General features: G+C 37.0%; 1 protein-coding gene across 1 annotated transcript in view; it reads right to left on the minus strand.

Moving 5' to 3' along the window:
* Positions 1 to 11,062, minus strand: part of LOC103256010 (serine/threonine-protein kinase ULK4-like) — a gene marked incomplete at both ends in the record, with an annotated part of 171,121 nt that extends 160,059 nt beyond the window's left edge. The window contains 2 exons of the mRNA XM_021710388.1: positions 6,893 to 6,979; positions 10,970 to 11,062. Coding sequence (XP_021566063.1) covers positions 6,893 to 6,979; positions 10,970 to 11,062 — 180 coding nt within the window. The remainder of the gene's footprint in view (positions 1 to 6,892; positions 6,980 to 10,969) is intronic.
* Between the last annotated feature and the right edge of the window lie 2,243 nt (positions 11,063 to 13,305).

Raw genomic sequence — 13,305 nt, forward strand, 5'->3', positions numbered from 1 at the left:
CAGTAAATGGTGCTGGAAAAACTGGCTGTCCACATGCAGAAGATTGAAACAGGACCCCTATCTATCCCCATGCACAAAGGTTAACTCCAAATGGATCAGAGACCTAAATGTAAAACCTCAAACCATAAGAACCTTAGAAAATGCAGGACAAACTCTTATGAAAATTGGAACTGGCATCCAATTCCCGAACAAAACCCAAAACGCATGGGCCATAAGAGATAAGATAGACAAGTGGGACCTCATTAAACTGACAAGCTTCTGCAAAGTCACAGAAACCATCAAGAGAGCAGGGAGACAGCCTATAGACTAGGAAAAAGTATTTGCCAACTCCATGTCTGACAAAGGCCTAATACCTTGGATCTACATGAACTCAAATGTGCTGAAAAGAAAAAAAACAAACAACCACATTATAAAATGGGCAAAAGATATGAACAGACACTTCTCAAAAGAAGACATCCAAGTGGCCAACAGACACATAAAGAAATGTTCAACCTCACTAATCATCAAGGAGATGCAAATTAAACTACACTGAGATACCACCTAACTCCAGTCAGAATGGCAATTATCAGTAACTCAAAAAATAACAGATGCTGGAGAGGATATGGTGAAAAAGGAACACTGCTACAATGTTGGTGGGAGTGTAAACTAATGCAACCTCTGTGGAAAGCAGTGTGGCAATTCCTAAACCTCTAAATATTGACCTCCCATATGACCCCGCAATCCCTCTACTGGGAATATACCCTGAAGAACTCAAATCACTCTATAAAATACCTGCACACATATGTTTATCACAGTATTGTTCACAATAGCAAGAACCTGGAACCAACCATGCTGTCCATCAAAAGAGGACTGGATTAAAAAAACGTGGTACATATACACAATGGAATACTACGTAACCATAAAAAAAAGAACAAAATCATGAATTTTGCAGCAACCTGGATGGAACTAGAGTCTACAATACTGAGTGATCTCTCACAGAAACAAAGATCTGAGTATCACATGTTCTCATTCATATAGTGGACCTTGAACATCTATCATAATACTATAAGAAAAGGATTGACAGTGGCAGGAAACTATGGGGTGGTAGGGAGGGGAAGGTAGGTTGGATTAACGGTAGTCAATATCTGCCTAGGGACATGGAGACACCCCTTATCAACAAGCGTGCCTGAACGATGCATATTTGTATACGTAACCCTTAACTGTACCCCATAATTTTAAAATAAAAAATATGTTTAAAAATAAATAAATAAAAACCAACAAAATGTGAAACCATGAAGATTTATAACACAGCACCAAGTGCTGAAATAGATAAATGAGTCGATTTAGTCAACATTTTACCTAGATCACATCAAGGTTTATATTCATCAATAACATTCAATAAATTTAGGATAAACCATAACTCAAAAATATATATTCTATGTATGTGAAAACTAAACAAAAGAAGATATTGCTTCATTCAGAATTAGGATGAATGCATAATAAAATTCACTCTCCATCATAATTGATGTTTGAAGTGAAAAAATAAAATAAAATAAAGACTTTGGCCCAATATACTAGTCATATCTTTTTACTCTGTATTTTTGAAACTTTGATATCCTGAGGTCTTACTAACCTGGAGGGAATGCCCATCCCAGGACTAGCTAATTCCTACAGACAGCAAACTTGATCTGGCTTTGATCATGCCTCTCCTGTGCAAACCAACTAATCCAGAGCTGATCCTCTTAGCTACCTCCTTTATTGAGCTCTTAACACTCCAGGCCATTATGCACCTGCCTTAATCACTCCAGAACCAGGTACCAGAAAACCAAGGACAACCCCTACATCCCAGAGCCCACTGAAGTTACTCAAACTAGCCAATCCTAAGCCCGCTTACCTGATCTTGCCTGTTCCTTCCCAAGTAAACCACAGTAAAGGGTCTTGTCCATGTTTTCCTCTGCCTCCTGACTGACCCTGCTGCTTTACCATGTGACTGCCAGCGACACAGCCAGCCCACTCCTCTTAGGATCTGTAAGTGTAACGACTATCTTTTCAATGGCAATTGTTTCCTGATCTGCTAACCTCACTATACCTGAATAATAATAAAATCTACATTTTAGAATACCCAAATGATCCCCAAAGTTCCACGTGGCTCAAAAACCCCAATATTTTACATAAAGACAAAAAAAGTCCGAGTCCTTTAGAGCAAGAGTCAGAAAGCGTCTTCTAAAAAGTGTCAGAAAGTAAATATATCAAGCTTTGGCAGACATAGGATCTCTATTTGTAAGTTTTACCACTTTTTAAAAATGTAAATACCACTCTTCCACGTGCCACACAAAAAGAGGCTGCAAACCAGTTAGCCCTATAGGTCACAGTTTGTCAATCTCTACTGTAGATGACAAGAAAATGTTTACAGGTTTTAGGTTGCCTTGCAAAACATAAAAAGCTTTACTGAATCCACACTCAGATTTAAAACCGCCCTAACAATGCACGACTGGGGAATCACTATTGTAAATGTGTACAATAAACCTAGTGGTTTCCCTGTAAATCTCACACCAAAAAAGCCATCCGCTTCTGACCCAGATATAACTACTAAGAATTCATGTGACCATGAACTCACATCTATGTAGAAAGAACACAATGAAAAAATATCACTGTGTTGAAATAGCTATCCTGGCTAGAGTCCAGCAGCCACAAACTCAACAGGTTCACAAATCAAGAAACCCAATGCAAGGAAAACATATATCTTTTCTAAGTAGACTTATAAATTGTGGATTTCTCTAGAACCAGAGAAGACAGGAGAAAATAAACACATCCAATTATCAATTTATCCTTTAGGATGGGAGGTGCTATTTTACTAACAGCTTTCAAAGATAGTTAACAACCACCAGCAGTTGAACCAAGAAAATGGTCTTTCACAGGAAAAACAAACTACTAAACTTTTCAAGAGTAAAATAAAATTTATGCTCACAACTATTAAAGGGATAATCTCAGTAATTTCCAAATTCTTCTTAAGTAATTTTTATGCACCAAGAATAAATGTTGGACAAGTCTGTAGCATCATAATCCTAAAATTAAGGAAGACAGAAGGGGGTCAATAAAAAGCAAAAAGTTAAAATCTGCTCAGTGTTTCAAATGTTTTATATTTAGTTTATCTCCTAAAATTCCACCTTAATAAGAAGTATACTCAAATATGTGTGCCCCATTTGAACAAGTGGCCAAGAACACTAGAACTAGGCTTATGTCCACATAAAGAGGAAAGAACAAGTTGAAAACAGATGTTCAAGGGTTCCGTTCCTGTTGGAGAAAACTTGTCTTTAACTCTCCAGAGTGCTGGTGAAAAATACATGAGTGACCCTAAAGTGGAAAAAAGAACCTTCCAGACTCAGAGACTGACTTGCTTCTCATTGTGAGGTTTTTCAATATCCATAGCCAGCCTGAGTAATAGGAAATTATTTCTAGAGAAATCAATTCATTCTAATTTAAACAACAGCATTTTACTTCATTATACAGTTATTTCATTTATTGAGATTTCATCACAGAAAATATTTTAGCTGTATAAATTCAGTTAATTGAGGGGAAAAATAATCCTAAATGGCTTATTTTAACAACAGTTAAATAAGTATCTCAGATAGTTCTGACATTGCTGATGATTTTTGTCTTTTAATTTTAACAGACTACACAATGTAGATTAAAATATATCAGAACACAGCAAAGTCTAATTTTATGAAAGTTTATAAATTGAAAGGCAAACTCAAATGAAAGCCACCTTGTGACTGGGGTGTTCACAATGGCTTCCACAATTGCTATCCAAAGTAAATCCAAAAAGACTGCCCCATGCAGTTGCCTTCTGCTGTTGAAAAACATTTTCCCCTCAATTCTTTGTAGGGTGCTGGAGTTTTGGTTTGTATCAGTATCATCAAACATTTCTAACTTCTGTCTAAGGGGTTACCTCTTCTAGGAACACTTCTATTAATATTTCTTCCTCTAGTCATAATGCAAAGGGAGATGAAAGAAGAAGAGAAGGAGATGAAAAGAGAAGAAAGAGGAGGAGGAGGAAGAAGAAAAGGGAGCACACTTAAAAGAGCATTTCTTATGGACCAGCTGCTAATATTACCTTTCACTTCCATAGGAGGAAACAGGTACACACTTCCATAGGAGGAAACAGGTACACAAGTAACTTGGCTAAGATCATACAGCGACTTGGGTTCAATTCCTTTAGATGCTACTATAGTTTCCTAGATATGACCATCTCATTGAAATCATTGCATTGCTTAATAAAAGCCTATATATAAATCTGTCTCATTCATTAAATATTAAGTATGCTTACAATGAGAATTTGTCATTTATCTTTGTCATCATTCAGTAATTTCCGATTAGATGTTTGATAAATCAGTGAATGAAAGAATGAACAAATGAACCAAAAACCAGTGAAGGAACTCAGCTGAAGACTGGTGACTTTGAGACCAGAAGTACTTTCTTGAAGGTTACACCACTGACTCACTGTGAACTTCATTTATGGGATGCCCAAAATGTAATCCTTCTGAACAGCATTTTTAGGAATCTTGCCATAAAACAAATAGCTCTCACATTCTTGAGCAAACTAATATAATAACAATTCTGCTTATATACAGAACATAAAAAAATTCATTTTTACTTTTTGCAATTCAGGAAAAGGGCTGAATTTTGCTCCAAAACAACTCAAAGAAGTTAGCATTTAATTTGTTTGATGAGGAAAATTTGCTGAAAGATAATTAGCTCTTAATGGAAACAGGCTAGTAGAGTATTGCTCTCTCTCAAAGGAATGGTTTGGTGCAACCTACTGTAAAATTAAGAAGAGAAAAAAGGGCAGAGCTCAGGGGAGTTAACACATCTCTCCCAATAAAACCGCTTCAACTTGGCAAACAATTTACCTTTCTGAGAAAACTGGCACAACTTACATTGGGAGCAATTTGGCAACATCTCTTCAAATTACAAATGCTTAAACCAGTGGTTCTCAAACTTGTTTGAACATTTAATCAGCTGGGGAATGTCAATGATTACTGATACCTGTGTCCAGTCCTAGAGACTGTGATTTAATTGGCCTAGGGTATGACCTGGGCTTTAGAATTTTTTAAAGATCCCATAGCAATACTAATGTACAGACAAGTTTGGAAATCACTGGTCTAAATATCCTCTGATGAAGCAATTCCACATCTCATTATTTACCCTATACATAAATTCACAAATGTGATAAATGAACTGTGTCAATACTTGTAGCTTTGCTTTATAAAACCAAAAGATTAGGGAAAAACAAATATTCAACAAACAGGGACACCTATGTGGATGAATGAATATGTGTGTTTGAATATGAATGACTATGTTAAATGAATACATAATATTCATAAAATGAAATACCATGTATATGTTTTAAAGAGGTATAAATGGTATGCGAATTATATTTCAAAAAAACTGTTAGTCAGGCTCGGTGGCTCAGCCTGTAATCCCACGCCTTTGTGAGGCTGAGGTGAGTGGACTGCCTGAGCCCGTGGGTTTGAGACCCTCCTGGGCAGCGAGACCTCATCTCTACAATAAATAAAATTTTTTAAAAAATCAGCCGGGCATGGTAGCTCATGCCTGTAATTCCGGCTACTTAGAAGGCTGAGGCGGAAGGATCACCGGAGCCCAGCATGTTGAGGCTGCGGGGGCCAGAAGTGGTCACTGCACTCCAGTCTGGGCAACAGAGTGAGACTCCAACTCAAAAAATAAAATAAAATAAAACTGTTAAATTTTTTAAAGAGGTACACAATAGTATAGATAGCATGCTACCATCTATATGAAAAATAATACACAAACTGGTAGCAGAGGCTATCTCTTTGGAGGAAGGCTTGCTTTTCTTGCTTTTCCTCTCAAATACTGAAATTTGGAAGATGTTATATATTGACTCTGAAATATAAATTTTAAAAATTAAAATGAAATTAATATAAATCTGGTAATATTCCCCAGGCAAACAAAACATTAAAGTGGCACAAGGGACATTTTTGGAATAACAGAAACACTCTTTATCTCAATTGTGGTGGTGGGCTTACACAACTATTGTATATGTTTGGTCAGTTTGTTACTGGTTGGGCTTGGTGCCTCAGCCTGTAATCCCAGCACTTTGGGAGGCCGAGGCAAGTGGATTGCCTGAACCCACGGGTTCAAGACCAACCCGGGTAACTTGGTGAGATCTCATCTCTATAATAAATCAAAAATTAGCTGGACATGGTAGCACGTGCCTGTAGTTCTGGCTACTTGGAAAGCTGAGGCGGAAGAATAGCAGGAACCCAGCAGGTAGACGCTGGGGTGGCCGTGAGTGTGCCACTGCACTCTAGCCTGGACAATGGAGTGAGACTTCAACTCAAAAAAAAAAAAATTCACAGGACTGTATACCTCAAATGAGTGGATTTTACTTCATGTAAATTATACCTCAATAAAATGGGTTTTAAAAAAAAGCTAATATGACACCTGGACCTCTTGAACACTGCTGGTAGAAATCTAAACCAGTACAATCAATCTGGAAGACTCTGTTGTGGTACAGGGTATCTACTGGATCTGGGTGAGCACAAGCCCTGTGGCCCAGCATTTCCATGCCCACATGAGTAACCCAATGGAGACATCCATGTGGATTCACCACTGTGCATGCACAGTAATACTCATGGCTGCACTCTCTCAGATTTGTTAAAAGTAAAATGAATTAGCAGACTGGTGTATTTGTACAATGAAAGCCAGGCAGGAGGTGAGCTGGTTTGAAAAGGCATGGCCAAGACCAAGGAACTGTTGGCAAAGAGCATGAACAGAAAAAAGGTAGACAAACAATTCCGGACTATATGAAGAGATATTCAACCTAATTCATGATAAGAGAAATGCAAATTTTAATTACACTGAAATAACTCACCTTATTTGTCTTATTGGCCAAATTTCAAAGTTTAATAACAAATTCTGATGACAAGGTTGTAGAGAAGTAGGCAATCTCACACATGTCCTTTGGAGACACAAAATGGTTGTAAACCCCCCAGGGAAGATAATTTGGCCACATTTTTTTTTAATGTTCAAATATAGTCATCCTTTGATATATCGATAACATTTCCAGGAATTATCCTGTAAGGTGTACATGCATGTGTACAAAATGATATAAGATTATATATCCAATATCACAAGATTAGAAACAAGTCTATCCATTAGAGACTAATTAATTATGATATGGCTATACAATGGAAGATCTGATGACTGTAAAACACAATGTGGAGGGTCTCTATGTATTAATATAGAAGCAAATCTTGAGAATATACTGTCAAGTGAAAAAAATCAAAAGGCAAAAAAATACATAATATGCTATTTATGTATAAAAGGGAGAAATGAGAAAATTCATATTCAAATTAGCTTGCATTTGGATTAAAAAAAGAATAAAAATAGCTAACCATAGGAAATAATAAATAGATAAGGAGAAGCTGGGCATGGTGGGTCACACCTGCAATTCCATCCCTTTGGGAACTGGAATCAAGAAGATTGCCTGAACTCAAGGGTTTAAGACTAGCCTGGGCAACTTGGTAAAATCTCATCTCTATAACAAATCAAAAAAATAGCCAAACATGGTGGCGTGTGTCTGTAGTACCAGCTACTTGGAAGACTGAGGCAAAAGGATTGCTTGAGCCTAGCAGGTCAAGGCTGCAGTAGCTGTGAGCATACCACTGCCCTCCAGCCTGGAGGACAGAGTGAGAATCTGACTCATAAAAAGAAAGAAAAAAAAAGCAGAATGGAAAAGGAAAGAAATAAGACTTCTCAGTATCTATCTTTATATAGTGTTCATTTTTCCCACTAAAAAATTATTACTCATTCCCAAATGCTGCACTTCAAATGTATTTTTAAAAATCCAGTAAGGAAAATAAAAGAAACTCCCTCCCTCATTGATCCCTTCAAGATATGTGAATGGTGGCTCAGCCTGTAATACCGCGCCTTTGGGAGGCTGAGGTGAGTGGATTGCCTGAGCCCATGGGTTCGAGACCTGCCTGGGTAGGCGAGACCTCATCTCTACAATTAAATCAAAAAAATAGCCGGGCGTGGTAGCACGCGCCTGTAATTCTGGCTACTCGGAAGGCTGAAGCAGAAGGATCGCCAGAGCCCAGCAGGTCAAGGCTGCAGTGGCCGGGGCGACAGAGTGAGACTCCAACTCAATAAATAAATAAATAAATAGATAGATAGATAAATAAATAGATAAATAAATAAATAAATATGTGAATGGACTTGGAAAGTTGCACACAGGTTGCTAGGACTTCCCTTGAAAGTGTGGGGGGGGGTAACTGGCCTTTAATGCATGACTCCCAACCTCCTTAACCTCTGGAGCCTCAGCCAAAACTGACACGAGTAAGTCTTAACACCCTATTTCTGGAGAAAAGGCACACAAACAAAATCCAGGAAGAGAACACAAGCAAGGCAAAGGTAGCACTTAAAGGAGAGGGAGGTGGTAAATAAGTAATTTCAGTTAACAAAAAAATTTAGGCATCCTTTTAGCCAGTATTCAAATGTTATCTTGCTCTCTTAAATGATTATACAGTGTTCTATATTATAGCTATATCATATTTTATTTATATAAAATTCTTTAAAATTATTTGCCTCACTAGAAATCTGTATGCAGTTTTTCTCTAGAAAGAATTCTTAGAAGTAGAACTAAAGGTTGAAGGCCATGCACCCCTTACATTTTAATTACAGTGAATAAACATTAAAGGAGATTCTATATATTATCAGTAGTCACATGAATGCAAAATAAAATGAAATTCCATTTTCATTTATTGGTTTGGCAAAGATATTGGCAAGAGTATGAACAAATATGAAAAGATCTCCAAATCATTTTTGATAAATGAAAAAAATTTTTCAGGAAAATATGTACAAAAATGATACTATCTATAATGTTCTAAATAAAAAATAAACCACCACAAAGCTATTTCTGTGTGTATGTGTGTGTATATATACATAAACACACACACATATATATGTGTGTGTGTAGGTGTATGTGTGTAAAACTTAAGTAGCCAGAAAATCAGGAAAGACACATACCAAAACAGTAACAAAGCTGGACACAGTGGCTCACACTTGTAATCCCAGCACTTTGGGAGGCAAAGGTGAGAGGATTGCCTGAGCCCAGGGGTTCGAGACCAGCCTGGACAACTTGGCCAGCCCTTGTATCTACAATATATTTTTTAAAAAAAATCAGTCAGGTATGGTGGTGCTTGCCTGTAGTTCCAGATACTTGAAAGGCTGAGGTAAAGGATCACATGTCCAGCAGGTAGAGGCTGTGGAGGCCGTGAGCGTACCACTGCACTCTAGCCTAGGTGACAGAGTGAGACTCCTACTCAAAGGAAAAAAAAAAGTATGTAGTACCAAATCCACTTAAAGTTGTCACTGTCCTACTAGAATACCAAGACTTCAATAGATGTGAACAGTAGATATAGAAATGGTCAAGTATAATGGGACATGTTTTATCCAGCTCATTCCTCAGACCCTTAAAAAGTATGCACTTCCATCACTTCACATATATGGTACTTGAAACTTTGCTAATTACAATGGTACTTTGGGGAGAGCTCTGTGAGACAAGGGTGGTGGGGATGGTGGGGAAACCAAGAGCACCTCTTGATTTTATTGTTAAATTGATTTTATTGTTATATATATTCAAATTTACTTGTTTATTTTATTGTTAAATATATTCAAATTTACTTGTTTAATTAAAGCAAAACAAATGTATAAAAATTAGTACATTAAATCCTGCTTGTAAACTCTTTCAAAAAAAAACTAGAGTAAGCTGACTTCTAAACCTAGACTCTAATAATTTTTTAAATAAATGGTTCTATAGAGGCCACTGATGATCCGTTTTCTACTTTTCTAGGTTTTTTCTCAATATGAGGTATTTCTATTGAATTTATTAGTGTTGGTAAAAAGGGAGTCTAGGAAACATGTTACGTGAATGAGCTAAAGTTAATCTTTAATAAAGTAAATGCAATCTGTTCAAACTAATGAAAAATTAGTATACAGTAACATCTGAATTGTTATTCAACTTCTAATACAGATTCACTCTTTAGAATTAAATTTCTGGCCAGGCTCGGTGGCTCAACCTGTAATCCCAGTGCTTTGGGAGGCCAAGACCCGCCTGGGCAACTTAGCGAGATCTCATCTCTACAATAAATCAAAAATTAGCCGGGCGTGGTAGCGCGCACCTGTAGTTCCAGCTACTTGGAAGGCTGAGGCAGAAGGATCGCTGGAGCCCAGAAGGTCGAGGCTGCAGTAGCCGGGAGTAGCCACTGCACTCCATTCTGGGTGACAGAGTGAGACTCCAACTCAAAAAATAAATTAAAAAATAGGATTAAATTTCTGCTTGTAGATTCTTTAAAAAAAACTAGAATAAATTGACTTCTAAACTTTGTCTATATCATTTTTAAAATTTAAAAAATAGAAACAGAGCTTCAAATTGGCAAAAATAAAAAGGATATCAGTTCAGTGCTCTCCAGACTCTTTTGCAATACAGCCCAAAGAACAGAGGATAATATTTGTATGTACATTTTGGAAATAGATGTGAGACAGTAAAAGGCCTGAGAGCTGCTACAGCCCCAGCAGTGGGATGACCCAGTTTGTCAACTAAAGTTTATCAACTAAATAAAGTAGTAGTAGTAATAGATGACAAATATTGTTGAGATTTAATAAACTGTTCAGTACAAAAATGAGGAAACAATGGACATTTTTAAAAGAATATGTTAGGTTTTTTTCTTTAAAAATTTACTGTATTGAAGTGTCATGCATTCCACAGTATATAGTATGCAAACTCTAATAAATGACAGCTATTACAACACATGCAACATGAAAAATTACCACTTTCACAGCTCAACATTAGTCTTTTAGAATCTTATCATCTTTAACAACATTTTCAGAACACAAAACTCATTTGACAGACAAGAAACAAGAAAAAAGAAATCAGAACTTATAGTACCTGGTATAAGTTGGGTTGTGTTCAGTCATCGCAACTAGAAGTTTCAGAGCATATGCTGGTACTGGGTCAGGCTCCATAAGAATGTGCTCATACCTGAAATAATAAAGACCTTTTAAAAATACTCAGTGGTTCATTTCCTGAAATGCTACTCTGAACAACAGAAACAATATTCTAGAAGGTGCAGACATCTGAAAAAACTGTAGACACTGAAATAAACTTATAGTCATAGGACCTACACAGTTAGTCAACCTCATGAAGCTTCAAACAGCTTCACTTGTCACTGACGATGATACTGACCCACCTCAGTATGCTGTTCTTGGGAAGATTCAAAGAAATAATCCATGTGAAACAATTAGTATCGAGCTGGGCATATAGTAAGCAATCAATAAACACTAGTGTTGGGGGTCTCCAAGATCACTCTTACATTCAAAGATTTCCTAGAGAATTCATAGACTCAGCATGACTCATATAGAGAACTCATGAGACTCAGCATGGCTAAGATGTAGCATAGCAATATAGTAAGGATGCACTGCTGAATCCCAGGGGAAAGGATGCAGGCACAAGACTGGAGGATACCATGCGCAGGTTTCCTTAGGCTTTCTCTCTTCTATAAGGAGTAACACACAGTACACTCTTTATACAGCAGTGAAAATGCAGCACATGTGTGTGATGTTTCTGCCCAGTGAAACCCATTAGGGACTCAGTGACCAAGGTTTTTTTTAGGGGCTGGCCATGTAGGCAACCTCAATCCAACATGTATCAAAATTCCAGGCTCCAGAAGGAAAGCAGGTGTTCAGCACAACCTAGACTATTTACACAGTCTAGGTACAGTGAGCTACCCACATCAGCTAAGTGTTAACTGGGGGCACGCTGAGAGTCAAGTTCCAGGATGCCTAGCCAAGGGCCAAACTTGCAAACAGGACATTTTAAGAATAGCAGTCCTGTGCTTGATGCTCAGTCTCAGGTCCGCCATGTTAACTCTGTTCTGCATAGCATTCTTATTATTAATACTTTAAAATCTCAAATTAAATTAACAAAGAAAACTCAAAATGTCTTTACCAAACGTTTCCACAATGTAATTCACACTGTTCTCTCAAGTGATTTACCAAACAAAGTCTGGCTTATACACTGTGCCTTACTTATTTCAGTTCAGCTATCCAGTACAGAGCACTATGTTGATGCTCAATAAAAAGCATCAGATGAATGAATCAACAAACAAACGAACCAGTCAACTTTACAACATAATTCTCTGGAATAGCCAACAACTAAAAAGGGAGGAAAAAATATCTCTAAAAATCCAAAATGTTTAAAAAAACTATGACATGAAACAGATGCTTTTCATCGAGATAATAGGGATCTAGGCTCTTACTCAGAGCTGATTTGCCCTCATTTTAGAAATCATCCTATAACAAGCTTAATTATATAGTCTCTAAGCCCACAGTCATTAAAAAGGAGCCAAGTAAAGGGAGGAGAGGGACTAGTTCAGGAAGGCAACCTAAGAATTATAAGAAGTGGGACTTGAAAGCATAGGAAAAACAAAAAAAAGCAACCCCAAGAACTCCAAGCAGAGAACAGTCTGAGGAACATTTAACACAAAGTAAGAAGCTGCTCATACTTAAGTGGGGTCTGAGAGCTCATTACACACTATAACATTCAAAATGGGGTAGTAAGTCAAGAAAATGTTAAGTTGGGGACAGCGATCTGCTTAACAAGCCAGGAAGTGTCATACTTTTAAATTTTGTGCTTAAAATGTTAAGTTACAAAAAATAAAAGATGTACCCATGTATGACAGAAAAGACATGTTAAAAAAAATAAGGCACAACCAAGAGTGAATAACTCCAAGAATGAAAAAAATCAACATTAGGAAGTGAGCTAATATATTTTATTGTATAAATAAAACAAAATCAAGTAAAAAATCTTTAGAGGTGATAAAAATATGTTTGATAAAATTTAATATCCAATTCAAATTTTTTAAAAAAAGAAACAGCATACTAGAGACAGATTATTAGGTTCTAAGTATTCTTATGAAATAAAAAGTTCTTATCATTCTGAGTCAAGGGTATCCACAAATATTCTCAAGTTCAATGGTTTGCTAGAAGGACTCACCAAACTCAGAAAATCTGTTATACTCCCAACAATTATTTATTACAGTGCAAGAATACAGATTAAAATTAGCAAAAATAAAAGGCACATAGAGCAGAGTCCAGGAGAGAACAGGCACAAGCTTCCAGTTGTCACCTCCCAGTGGAGTTGCACAAACAGCATTTAATGTGCAAAAGTACATGTGAAGTACTGCCAGCTAGAGAAGACCACCCAAGCCTTGGTGACCAGGGTTT

This window comes from Carlito syrichta, unplaced genomic scaffold (assembly GCF_000164805.1).
Source record: "Carlito syrichta isolate Samal-C Ts95f unplaced genomic scaffold, Tarsius_syrichta-2.0.1 Scaffold288837, whole genome shotgun sequence".
NCBI lineage: Eukaryota > Metazoa > Chordata > Mammalia > Primates > Tarsiidae > Carlito > Carlito syrichta.